The following is a 13161-nucleotide window of genomic DNA, read 5'->3' on the forward strand; positions in this document are numbered from 1 at the left end:
AAGTAACCAAACAAAAATCCTGTTCCCAAAAATCTGTCACCATGCTAAATACCTGATGCATTTAAATCTGTACTGAAAAGAACGCTGACAGACCACAAAAAGTATTTAAAAAAAACAAATTAGTGCCAATAAGCAAGCCTCATTTGTCACATTAAGGCTACATTTAATCTGACCAAATGGGTTGGCATCCGGGACCAGGCCCCATTTGTCACAAACTGACTCAGGGAATGTGACCAGGAGGAAATCCATGCATGGTTACACTTAAAACTAACACAATCAAGGTGCACAACCAAAAGGCCCAGGTGGGCTTAATCAAGCTAACGACCCTCCTCTGCTGAAACAGCCTCTAAGAAAGTGGGAGGGGCATCATAAATGTCTAATTGAAACATGACTTTTCTGCGTTATCATATGTTTCTACATCACAAATGCATTGATGTGTCTATATCCTACAAGATCACTGGATAACTGGATATGAGCCTCATCATTTTGACTTATTTCAGGACACGGCCCCGCCCACATGAGTATGTGAAGGTGTCGGACCTTCCTCCGTCCTGGGACTGGAGGAACATCGAGGGAAAGAATTATGTGAGCGTCACACGGAACCAGCACATCCCCCAGTACTGTGGGTCCTGCTGGGCCATGGGAGCCACCAGTGCACTCGCTGGTAATCAAGTGGGGGGTTGAGGAGGGAGGAGATAAGACAAGATGGTAATAGAGGGATAGACAGAAATTGGGATTGATGTAAAAAATGTTATATACAGTATGCATATTGTGATGCGCTATATTAAGCAATTTCTAATCGCCCACCCAAGTGAAAGCATCCTTTGATCCTTTGACTAAACTTTACCGTTTGTCATTGTCGCTCTTTTCTCCAAGACCGTATCAACGTGAAGCGCGGAGGGGCGTGGCCGTCGGCCTACCTGTCAGTCCAGAACGTGATAGACTGTGGGGGGGCGGGCTCTTGTTACGGAGGAGATCACATGAAAGTCTACGCCTACGCACACGAGAGAGGCATTCCTGATGAAACCTGCAACAACTACCAAGCCAAAAACCAAAGTATACAAATATACAATTTCTATCTTACCATGTTGAATTTACACTATATTGTCAGAAGTATGTGGACACCCTGGTCTAAACACATTTGCGATTTTGCTTTTTACATCACATTGTAACAGTATACTGGAAATAAAAAATGTATCTTCATGGAAATGAAATGAAATTGCAGGGTACGCGTTGCACTGCGCTGTGAATCATTATAGATCATGTCATTTGTTTTAGAGTGTGAGCAGTTCAACCAGTGTGGCACCTGCTCCTTCTTCCAATCCTGTGCCATCGTGAAGAACTACACTATTTGGAAAGTGGGCGACTATGGAAAAGTTTCTGGGAGAAACAAGATAAAAGCGGAAATTTACAGCAATGGGCCCATCAGGTAGAGTAAGTCATCCTCCCCAGTCATTTCCTAATTATCCATCCACCTACACACTCTGTGTGAAGTGATTCAGCTCGAACTTTTCACAGCGATTCTTCATCATAGTGACGTTTTTATTTTTAGATACATATTTTATCATTTAAAAACTGAGAAAAGCAGCAGCAGGAGTATAACTTTATTTCACTTGCATTCGTCTTCAAAATACAGTAAACTATTCATCTTGTATCTAACATTCAGACACATTTTTCACCATGTATCCAATTTATTAATAAACACAACTTAGACTTACATCACCCAACAATTGCCTTATTTTCCTTAATCTGTCCATTTATAGCTTAATATCTTTCACGAGCTGTTATTACTTCAGTAAAGTTCTGGCTTTGACAGCTTTATTTAGTCTTTAAAGAAAATCCATGCTGTATGAACAAGGTCTTATAAATATTCTTTTCTAATACCTGCAGATTGAGTTAAAACAACTTTTTCATGAAATATGAGCGTCAGTATGTGTTGAAAACAACATCTGACTGCAAATAATTTCGATCAGAAAACTGCATGTGACACTCAAAGTTCCCACACTGCCTGAGACACATTTAATTTAACTAGAGCAATATTTACTGCTGCTTTTACAGCCCGAAAGCACTGCCCTTTCCACGAAAAAAAGATTCAGACTTGAGAAACTCTCCACTCTGTCTTTCAGTTGTGCCCTGATGGCCACCGACGGCCTGGAGGAATACACTGGAGGGATCTTCTCCGAGTTTCACCCGCTGTCTTTGCCAAATCACATTGTCTCTGTGGCTGGTTGGGGCGTGGCCGAGGATGAAACCGAGTACTGGATCGTCAGGAACTCCTGGGGAGAGTTTTGGGTTGGTCTCTCTCTCTCTCTTTCTGCTTTCAGTCTGACATGAATCAGCCCTGCGGCTAAAATGTGCACACCTCACTACTTTCAAAGTCATGACTTCACTCTCTTATCTTTTAAGTTGCGACCCAGTGGTGTCATTGACTTTGCTTTCCTGCATGCAGAATAAAAACACATGTTTTGTTTTCAGGGAGAACACGGCTGGGCAAGAATAGTCACCAGTGCCTATAAAGGAGGAAAAGGAAATTGGTTCAACCTTGGTATTGAGAAGCACTGTGCATATGGAGACCCTGTGGTGATATAGTGTCTTATTAAAGTGATGGAAAGGCTTCAGTTTTGTCATGACTCTGTTTTTTTTTAGACATTGAAACTAGTTTGTATCAATTGAAAGGTATTCTTTAGGAAAATATTGTGTTTGTTAGAGGGGATATTTGCCAAAGTGTCTTGAATAGGAGCAGTAACTTCCTGGAGTCTCTGCTGGTTGAATTAGTTCAATTCAAGGGAACTTGTTAAATAGTGATTTTGTTTTTAAGGATTGTGTACCTTTGGCTCCAGCTACTTGTTTGCCCCACATAGTGTCTTCTCATCTAACTCTAACTCTCATTTACAAGCTGAACCACATTCAGACACTACATTTAAATAAATATTCTAACACAGATTAATATTATTATCATAATAGATCATTTCTTAGGTCAGAAAATGCAACCTGGATAGGTGACCTGCCCCTCCTGAATTAAATGTCAAGCTTAAAATATCAATTTTCTTTTAAAGAAAACAGTGCAAAAGCTGCTGGTTCTTCACCATTACTTGTATCACTCCTCTCACTTTTAAATTCAGCTGTGAAACAGCGTTGGCAGGCCTCAGGTAAGGGGAGCTTACAGTTGCACTTCTCTTTTCACCCACACAGCATAACATCTGCACAAGGATCTCATAATGAGCGGACCATGGAGAGTTACCATAAATCAAATCCGTATCGCAGAGAAGCAGCAGATACTTTCACCACTTCCCTATAACACGAGCGGGGCGTCATCTCCTGAAGTGCACACTCGACTCGCGGAAATGTCTTCAGTTGTTGCGTTAATGAAGCGTGATATTCTTTGTCGACGATGAACAGATGCAAGAATCCTTAATGCGGACTGATTAATCTTCTTCTGTGCCACAAAACAACATTAAAAACAAATCAATGTGTATTAATCCACGGCTGAATATAGTGTCCAACAGATGCACTATTTATTATTTTGTTCAAATGTGGCATTTGCTACAGCGCCTAGTAGTCATATGTTATTAATGTGTTCATAGTTTGACCCACAGGAGAGACTAAAGCCTCTGACCGCTCCCAGCTTTTGAGTTTCTTTGTGTGAACAATCTTTTTACATAAAGACGTGATGTGGGTTTGTTGATATCAGCGCTTTCTTCTTTCTACTCACAGGACAGCTCTGTTAATCAGTTCCAGGGTTTACAACCAAGTCGCACATTTGAGAGTCAGTTTACAATTTAAAGCAAATACATGTCCTCTGCAATTCACGCCCTCTCCGACTTGTGAGTGGAGCAAAGCCAGGCCCAACATCTGGAGGGGAGCAGAGTTTTGAGGCTCCACCCTCTTACTTTGGTTTCTCGAGACAAAAAGAATCATTTATACAAAGAATTCACAAGTCTGAAAAACTGAGATGCCTTTCCCTGTAGTCATGTTGCCATGCATCCGTTTCCTCTCCGTGCTGATGTTGCAATGCTCTACTTTTCACTCCTGCAGCTTCCCCATTCTGCACGAGTCAAGTCTCGCTCTGAACATAAGTTTCAACAAATGTTTTAGGGAGAGTCAGCGGGAAGACAGGACGTGAGTCAAGGGGCCCCTCTTTGCATGCAAAAGCAGATCATAACAGGAACATGCATGACTCGTGAACGCAGACCGACTGGTTGAGCAGGTGTAGCTTAAGGCCATAAATAGATCAGTTTGGTTAAAGTAGTTTCCTGTGTGGCTGAAACTCCTCTGCTTGTAGTTTCATGGCTGCACACACAAGCGGTCTCCCGCTGATTAGATTTCAGCTCGTAATCACTTAATCTCCTTTGTCCCATAGGTGTTGGCTCCTTTCCATCTGTTAGTATTTGTATGTTTGTGTGGACAGATGCCAGATTTTGTCAGATTTGACCACTGATCAGATTTATTAACAGTCCTATTGGTTACGAAATGATAACATGGCTTCTTTATGAACTTTTAACTCAAGTCTTGTTGTTCCTCTATCTCGGTCTGGCCATCCCTCCCACCCTCCACCTCTCCTCGATCATACAGTCAAGTCAGCAGGTGTTCGCAAGAAAAATACCGGAAGTTGGCCGATTTTCTTCTTTTTTTTTATTGAATTTAATTTGCCACGTTTGAGAGAGAAAAAAGTGGGACTTTGTGAGATAATAAAAAAATAAAAGATACATTTAAGATGTATTTACAAGAGTGTAACACAAGTTGTATGTTATGCTGAAAAAATATTAGTGATGCTTACACATTGATACATGAATAATTATCATATTTCATTCTGAAACGTGCCATGCTGCATGATGAGTGAATTTACTCTTGGTACTTAACATATACTTTGATGATATTACTTTTGTACTTTATGTAAGATTTGAATGCGTTTACTTGTATACTTTCTCAACCACTATCACTCACAAGAAATGCTATTTGACAGTAATGATTGTTTTTAAGATATTTTACATATGTGTTCCATATATCTGTAGTTGTGTGTAACCTGCCCAACCAAGTGGTGGGAGAAATAAAAGCTTACATAATTGCCACGATTTGTACCGTGTGGTATTGCTACTTTTACTGAGGTAAAACATCTGAGTACATCACATATTCCATTTTAAAACACACATCATTTTCCAAATAGATGCGATCGTAAAATTGCATTTTCAGTTTTATTTTTGAAAGAACCAGCACCGGAAATGCTGTTTCCAGCTTGACGGTTCAGAGCAGAGAGGTGCGAGTTGGTTGCGCATCAGCTGCAGACTGCTGCTCCTCTCTCGGCTGCATGTCTCTCTACAGGCTGAGGGCATTTTGCGTTTTTTTTATACTTTATATCTCATATTTTGAACACCGGGAACAACGGGGCCTCAGAGCCACTTGCCATGAGCATCACACGGCTGGAGACCTGAACAGTCGCGTCTGGACGAGGGGGGGAAGATGCCTCATGGACCGCTCCATCACCGCCAGTGCGCCAGTTCAGGGCATCCCAGACGCCGAATAACAACGAGATGCCGAGGTTTAGCGTCAGGTGGATGGTCGCGCTGGTGCTGATCCTCCTGGTCGGCGGCGCTTTCTTTTACTGCGAGTATCTCATTTACTTCCCGACCATCCTCAAGTGCGCCTGGCCGAAGATCAGCCATGCACGCGGGGGAGAGGGCATCGACGGCCGGCCGATGGACGCAGCGGTCCGCGCCATGGTGCTGTCGGACACGCACCTCCTCGGAGCCGTCGGAGGACACTGGTTCGACAAGCTGAGGAGGTAATGTCTTTTTTTTATTTGTTTTATGTTGTATTTTTTTTTTTTTTTTTTTTTTTTTAAGAAGCAATCCATCACTCGTCCTCGATCCAGCCGTTCGTGCTCCGGGGCTCTGCAGGACTGTAAACAAAAACAACGAATGACGCTTACTTGTTGTCTCCAAACGCACAGGGAATGGCAGATGGAGAGGGCTTTCCAGACCGCTCTGTGGCTGCTCAGGCCCGAAATAGTGTTTATTCTCGGGGATATCTTCGACGAAGGCAAGTGGAGCTCACCGAAGGTAACGTAGAGCTCCCTTGTTCCCTTCTTGCTTTGTCTGAAAACCCACCGTGCTTATGATGAGGATGAGGAGGATGGTGGTAGTGATGATGGTGATGGTGGAAGAAGATGCAGAGCAGGGGCCAGCACTCTCTGGTCATCATCATCATCATCATCACCTTGTACCATCCAGGCACCGGAGGCTGCAGGTTTTTTCAAGGAAAACATAAACAACAGCAGCAACCTGCATCCTCTCAGCTCTTCAAGGTTCATTCATCCTGTAGGAAAAAAACAAAAACATCATCTGGGAGAAAAGCTCACACATCTATTACTGGATCGTCATATGTGATCCGTCAAGTCAGATGGAAGAAAGATGAGGTGTTGAGCAAGTGCAGCACGCAGGAAAGCCTCATTAAAACAGGAAATAGAGCTTGCAGACGGTAACGTCTCCAATAATCTATTATGTTCCCCTCGTTCATTTTCACACTCGCTTGGCATCTCTTCTGTAAATTGTGGGATGTTTTTTGTTTGCAAGAGGAAGGGCCCAAAAGCTTTACATTTTCAGAAAAATAAATACTGGAGGAAGTCTGCAGCTATATCGAGATCTTTTCGTTGTGTATCAATTATTTTCTCGAATGACAGTGGAAATCCTCACGTTTTAGAACTTGAAAGCACAGTCAGTTTGACAAAATCTAAACTATATATATATGTATGTTTTGGTAGTTTGGGAAACATCAAGATGTCTGCCTACTCTCCAATAGAACAGGACTATGTGGCACTCCACTTGTGGTGCTCAGAGCATCAATTACATATATTTGGAAAAGTCTCTTTCCAGAAATCCTGACCTGGAGGCTCATGGGGTTTCACAGACCTTCTTGTGTACATGTAACTGTGGTTGATAAAGAATAGTTCCCTTTAACTGACTTATTGTCTCAGGCTTTCTCTTAATAATTCAAAGCTTTGAATTTACAGAAAGAGAAATCATAACACAAGTAGGGCACGCAGCAACTAATGGCTATTTCCTCTTTTTTTTTTTTTACTAATTCAAAAAGACATAAACCATAAAAAAAAAGATGCAAATCTACACATTTCAGAACCTAAAATCAGCATTGTTTTTGTAATGCGTGCATCTGTCAATCCCCCCCCTAGTTCAGAGTAGCACCCGGGAGTCATTTAGAGACACATCAGAAGAAAAAACATCACGTAAACCCAGAGCGCTGATGTAATTAAATGTCTCCTGTGTGCGGCTTGGGCCCCTGCAGGTGCAGAATTGAATCTGGAGTGTGAATCAAAGCCACCCGGCTCAGACAGGCACCCATGGGAGCTGCTGGGTGACCCACAGAGATCCCATTAGCTCTCATGAAGCTTCCCAGGCGGGTTTGGTCTTATTAAAGGCCCGGCGCTCAAGTGTGTGCTTGTGTTGTCTCTCTGCAGCACTGGGAGGACGACGTGCGGCGCTTCCACAGGATGTTCAGACACTCCGCTGACACCGAACTGGTCGTACTGGTCGGCAACCATGACATCGGTTTCCATTATGAGTAAGAAACAGGCTGAACAGGCTTATTGTTTTTATGGTTCAACCTTTAGTCTTCATACTCCACCAGGCTCAGGTAACCTCTGATAAAGCTGTCATGAGTTCAGGTCGGGCGTCACAATAAAAGAAGGACTTTAAATTCCTCACTTGTTAGACCTCACAATACCTCTGGGTGATGATTTTTTAAAATTGTATTCTTCGGTTACAAACATCTGAAACCGGAAGAAAAGCTGTTGTATCTAAAGAAGACTATTGGCTGCCAAATAAATGTGAATAAAAGCCTCATATGCTGTTAGAGTGCCGAGTCAGCAGACGATAAGAACAAAGGGACTTTGTCCATGTTGCATTATCTTTGAGGAAATATTTGATTATGAGCCAATGAGGAGGACTTTTACTGAGATATACTGAACAAGGTCATGACATTCTCTAGTTATCTGCAAGAACACTGAGGTCACGTCTCATGTGTTGTTTTATGGGACGGCGATATGTTAAAATATTGTTGTAAATGTTATTGTAACAAGCTTCATTACAGACGACATACTGGAGACCTGACAGACTCAACTGTTCAAGATAAAACTAGTATTACAGAGGTCTTACTTTATGTTTATTGAGCCTGACTGTCAGTATCAGATTGCATTATATTGCGTTGAGGTTGCGTTCTTTGTGCGTGTCCGTGTGCGTGCGTGTGTGTACGTAACCCCCTCTTTTGTTTGAAATTCTTCTTCTTAAACTCTCAGTGGAAGAAGCGGTGAAAGCAAACACACCACGCTGCATGAAATCCTCCTGCAGTTTGTCATTTCATGCCTATGTGATTCATAAATTTGGGAGCATGCAGACACACACTCTTATGTAACCCCGCGTGACGGACCGACGTGGCAGACCGAGCAGCAGGTTGGCTATTTTGATTTCCGTGTGGTGAGCGTGTCGTCTGTCTGTCTCCCCGCAGGATGGACTGGTTCAAGCTGCAGCGCTTCGAGAAGGTCTTCAACGCTTCCTCCACCAGGATCGTCACCAAAAAGGGAGTCAAGTGAGTGGATGCGACGCACATGAGGACCCCGCAGGAACGTGACTCATCAGACCGGAAGGTCACAGGTTTAATCCCCCCCTAGAGAGGCAGTCTGTGACGGGAGGAGTGCTCTTAAATAAGACAAGAGAGTTCACTTCTCCAGAGATCTGAGATCTTTGCTTCAAGGCAAAAAAATATGACTTTGCATTTCAGTTTTCACAGTCTGCTGATTATGCAAAAAATCTACTTCCCGCCCATTTAGTTTGGTAGTGAGTCCTGAAAGTCCTTAAACCTTCTTCTTGTTTTCCTGGAAACTGAATATATGAAACTATAAGACGTTCTGGTATATTCACTACAATATGAAACTAGCTACAAGGATGTTCATAACTAAAGTTCAATTATTGTGCGGTGCATTGTTTTTTCATGAAGTTTCAACTGAAGTCATTTATTTTCATCTTTATTTTAGACAGACATGTTGTTTTATTCTAATATTCTATCATTATTTCACTTTATTTAAGAAAATATGGTTTTAGGAATCCAACATAGACATAAATCCTTTAATACAATGAGTAATATATATATATGTATATATATATATATATATATATATATATATATATATATATATATATATATATATAGTATATATATATATATATATATATATATATATATATATATATATATATATATATATATATATATATATATATGTATATATATATATATATATATATATATATATATATATATATATACATATATATATATATATGTAATACAGAAAGAAAAAATAGACTCATGTTTGCATAACTAAACTAAAAATAATTCATTATGTATTTCATTGTTTACATTGTAGATTACTGTTTTTGTTACTTATTTCCCAACTATGCATTATGTTTTCATTATACAGGTGTAACTAATGCAAAAAGGTGCTAAAATGAAAACTTTAATAATTTTAAACTGTAACTTTGTATCGATTACAGACCTTTTTGTCCCCATTCTGTTGCTACGGCAACAGCGTTGTTCCCTGTTCACTTCCTGTCTGCTACTGCGTGATCAAAACAGGAAATACAAAGGGACCCATTTAGAATATTAATGTTGTGAAATGTCGACAACACTAAGTATTAATGATACAAATACTCATTATTAAACCCTGATGTACATTGTTTCATCTAGTTTCACAAGGAAGTCCTCAAATGCCTAAAATATCCATAAAATACATCCTGCGTGTGTGCTGTCACATGAAGAGACACCCCGCTGAGCTGGTGTCAGCCGCTCAACAGTCGACCTCTAACCCCACAGAGGTCACCGCAGCAATGCTGGATTCATTGTGAAGGCGCTCAACCAAATGCTCTGAATGCCCCCAGAATGAGAACATTGTTATACGACGTGTCTTCTCTCCGACTTCCTGGCACAGTTGCTGAGTGTTGTTGCCGTGTCTTCTCTCTCCAGCTTCCTGCTGGTGAACAGCGTGGCCCTTCACGGCGACGGCTGTCCCATCTGCCAGTCGGTGGAGAAGGAGCTGATCAAACTCTCCAGAGACCTCAACTGCTCTCTTCAGGTGCGGGGAACATTTTGTTTGGAAGTTGGTTTGCAGGCGTTCGGGCTGTCGGCAAATTGAACACACACACACACACACACACACACACACACACACACACACACACACTCTCTGCTGCTCGTGTAGTGAGAAAGACTCAAAGTCAAGGGGCGGAAGAAGGAAAAACACACACTTCCATCCCGAAGCGCAGTCGTACTTGGAGCAGGCGTTTGGCTGCTTTTTTAAAGCGGCGGCTGATTGTGTTTCTGTCTTCCTGCACGAGAAGTGGAGGGAAACAAAACAACAAACGTCGTTGGAGGACATATTGCGAGCTCGTGGATAAGACGGTACGCTAAGACTCCGCTGTCTTTCCTGCAGAGTTCACAGTCGGGCAGCGGGGTGACGGACAGCTGCGAGGCCGCGCAGCTCTACCCTCCCACACCTCCCATCATGCTGCAGGTAAAGCGCTGCTGCGCTCTGCTGGTGTTCTCTCTTTCTGTCTTAACGCGCGAAGCGGGGAAGGATACAAGCGCTCTTCATCAGAAGCTCCTCTAGAATCAGTGCTGAAGTGATCGAGCTTGTCTCCGTAATCACAAACTCATATGTACAAGGGAAGATGAATGTGTACTTCCTGTCCTATTACCCATTCCTGGCTCCTCGGTGACCTCAGAGGAGAGGGATGATCAAAGGAAAGAAAATCATTTCTCACTAATAGGACACCTACTGAATTTGATCCGCTCAAATTATCTGGGAGGGCCGTGGTTTTATTCTCCTGTCAATGACATGAGACGGATCTATTACCAGCCAGTATGGACAGCAGGACAGATTTAAACATTCGTACTGCGCCGGAGAAAGTAAGAAAGTGAGTCCCACAAGGTTGGAACAAGGAACTTTGAGACTATAAAATGGGTCTTTGAGCAAAGCAGTCTGAAGGAGGAAGAAGAAAGTGTATCGAGTGTGTGTGCTGGTGATAAACAGAACAAAGGGTGTAAGGTTAGTCATGTCTAACTGACTATTGTGTGGTTAACTCGCTCCCATTCAGTGGCGTCCACTTGTCTAAACTTAGTTAGTAAGTAAAGCACACAAGCATGAGTCACAGTGAGGAAGAAGCTGCCTCGTGGGAATGTTTAAACATCCCTTCAAGCAGATATGTAAGCAGTTGATTTGATGTTTGAATTCATGTGTCTGTTCCACATCACTGTAAATCAAATCCATTCTGGCTTTGGGCCCGACCTGCTCTACCAGCGCGGCTACAGAAACAACACAAGCGTTTGAAGACATTTGTCATTGTTTTCTGACAGTTCTGAGTAGGTTATTCTAAAAAGATTATAAAGAACAACTAACTAGCAGTTGCCCCGTTAACCGACACCGTGGACTAGAGTAACGCTGTGCACCCACCTGCTGTTCAAATCCCACAAACTATGTCCAATTGTTTTGGGAAGATCCAGAAAAAAACCAAAAGAATTTTGGATAAATGTGTCTAACATGCATAAAACATGTATTATTTCAAAATATTAACACATTACTCAGTTACACATTACTTGTACAAATTACTAATTTTGTCCAAAACCCAAACATGTTAACCTATATACAATTAAATAAACCGTAAAAAACAGTAAATCCTCACATTTCAGAAGCTTGAACCAGAAAACATTTATTTATTAATAAAAAGTAGATGAATTATTACGTTTTCCTTGATAAATGACAAATTTGTGTTGATTCATTTTCAGCCAATCGGCTAATTTATTGTTTGTAATTGTTGTGTGAAGTGGTTGCTTTAGCCGGGTTTTGGGACTAAACATCTCAGGATCTTGACATCAACTCCCGTCAATCTTTTTCCCTGCGAGATATCAAATGTCCTCAACATCCTTCTAGAATTAAAAAACAAACAAAAAACAATAAAAAGGTATTAACTCCCATGTTCTCCCGGTGCTGCAGCACTATCCTCTGTTCAGGGTGAGCGATGCCGGCTGCACGGGACTGGACGCTGCACCGCCTCAAGAGCGCCACCTGCTGTTCAGAGAGAAGTACGACGTGTTGTCCAAGGAGGCCTCACAGAGGGTGAGCGCTCTGCAGTCTCGTCACACCGGCTCCACTGTGGGGGCTTCACTTCTCCGGAGCGGTTGCATCCAATTAAAACACAGCACAGCGGTCTGCTGTCAGAAATAATCCTGTACAGAGGCCGCAGATGATGAGGATGATGATGAGGAGGATGATGATGATGATGAAACTGGTGATGTAAGCCAGCGGCAACCGGCTTCTGAAGTAAATGTGGGATTTCTGTCCTCAGCTGCTGCAGTGGTTTAAGCCCCGCCTCATCCTGAGCGGACACACCCACAGCGGATGTGAGGTTCTCCATGACAACAAGTACCCAGAAATCAGCGTGCCATCCTTCAGCTGGAGGAACAGAAACAACCCCAGCTTCATCCTGGTGAGCGGAGTCGACACCCGGAGAGCGCTGCTGCGCTGTTTAGAGACTCTTTGTGTCGAAAAAGTACACACTTCTGTTTTGCAGAACATTTTTTAAGCTGCTATAATCAATATTTTGTCATTCATAACCTCAGCAGTCAGCTGTTTTCAGTCCTCTGATAAACTAACACACTAGCTGTCCCGTGCTGTTGGGCCTTCACCTGAAACAGCAACAGTGAAGACATTGAAATAGCAACTCGGAGATCAAATTGATTCTTGACAATTATTTATTCTTCGATGAATCGTCTGTCGGCTGCGTGTCGCAAAACATGATTCGGAGCCGGATATTTTTGTTCATAGTGGAATATGAATATCTACAATGAATAAAGATAATGTGATTCAAACGCTCCAGAACGGCTACAAATGCCTTTTTAAACAGATTCTAGTGAACACATTGTCAACTTTTTGAACGATGAAATTGTGTTATGAGGACAATCCAAAAAAATCAAGTTTAGCAAAGCACTTTCCCCACTTTAAAGCCATTGTGTTTTATCTTTCATATATCTAAGTGTTATAAATCAGTAATGTCTTTTTACCTCGTTGCTGCTGAACTGACTGCCGAGTCGGCGACTTCA

At 42.1% G+C, this 13161-nt stretch overlaps 2 protein-coding genes across 2 annotated transcripts; both read left to right on the forward strand.

Moving 5' to 3' along the window:
* Nucleotides 1-500: 500 nt before the first annotated feature.
* Nucleotides 501-2618, forward strand: LOC137799891 (cathepsin Z-like; the record flags this gene model as incomplete). The annotated part of the gene is made up of 5 exons (XM_068596742.1): nucleotides 501-664; nucleotides 877-1056; nucleotides 1279-1429; nucleotides 2127-2292; nucleotides 2476-2618. Coding segments are annotated over 5 exons (775 nt in total), but the record flags the coding sequence as incomplete, so codon positions are not given.
* A 2713-nt stretch (nucleotides 2619-5331) lies between these two features.
* LOC137799892 (metallophosphoesterase 1-like) lies at nucleotides 5332-12611 on the forward strand (the record flags this gene model as incomplete). Its single annotated transcript, XM_068596744.1, has 8 exons — nucleotides 5332-5779; nucleotides 5948-6056; nucleotides 7469-7572; nucleotides 8515-8595; nucleotides 10030-10138; nucleotides 10496-10576; nucleotides 12056-12178; nucleotides 12408-12611. Coding segments are annotated over exons 1-8 (1062 nt in total), but the record flags the coding sequence as incomplete, so codon positions are not given.
* Nucleotides 12612-13161: the final 550 nt, after the last annotated feature.

Source organism: Clinocottus analis, unplaced genomic scaffold (assembly GCF_023055335.1).
Source record: "Clinocottus analis isolate CAN_PGR_092001 unplaced genomic scaffold, fCliAna1.0.p SCAF_399, whole genome shotgun sequence".
Lineage (NCBI taxonomy): Eukaryota > Metazoa > Chordata > Actinopteri > Perciformes > Cottidae > Clinocottus > Clinocottus analis.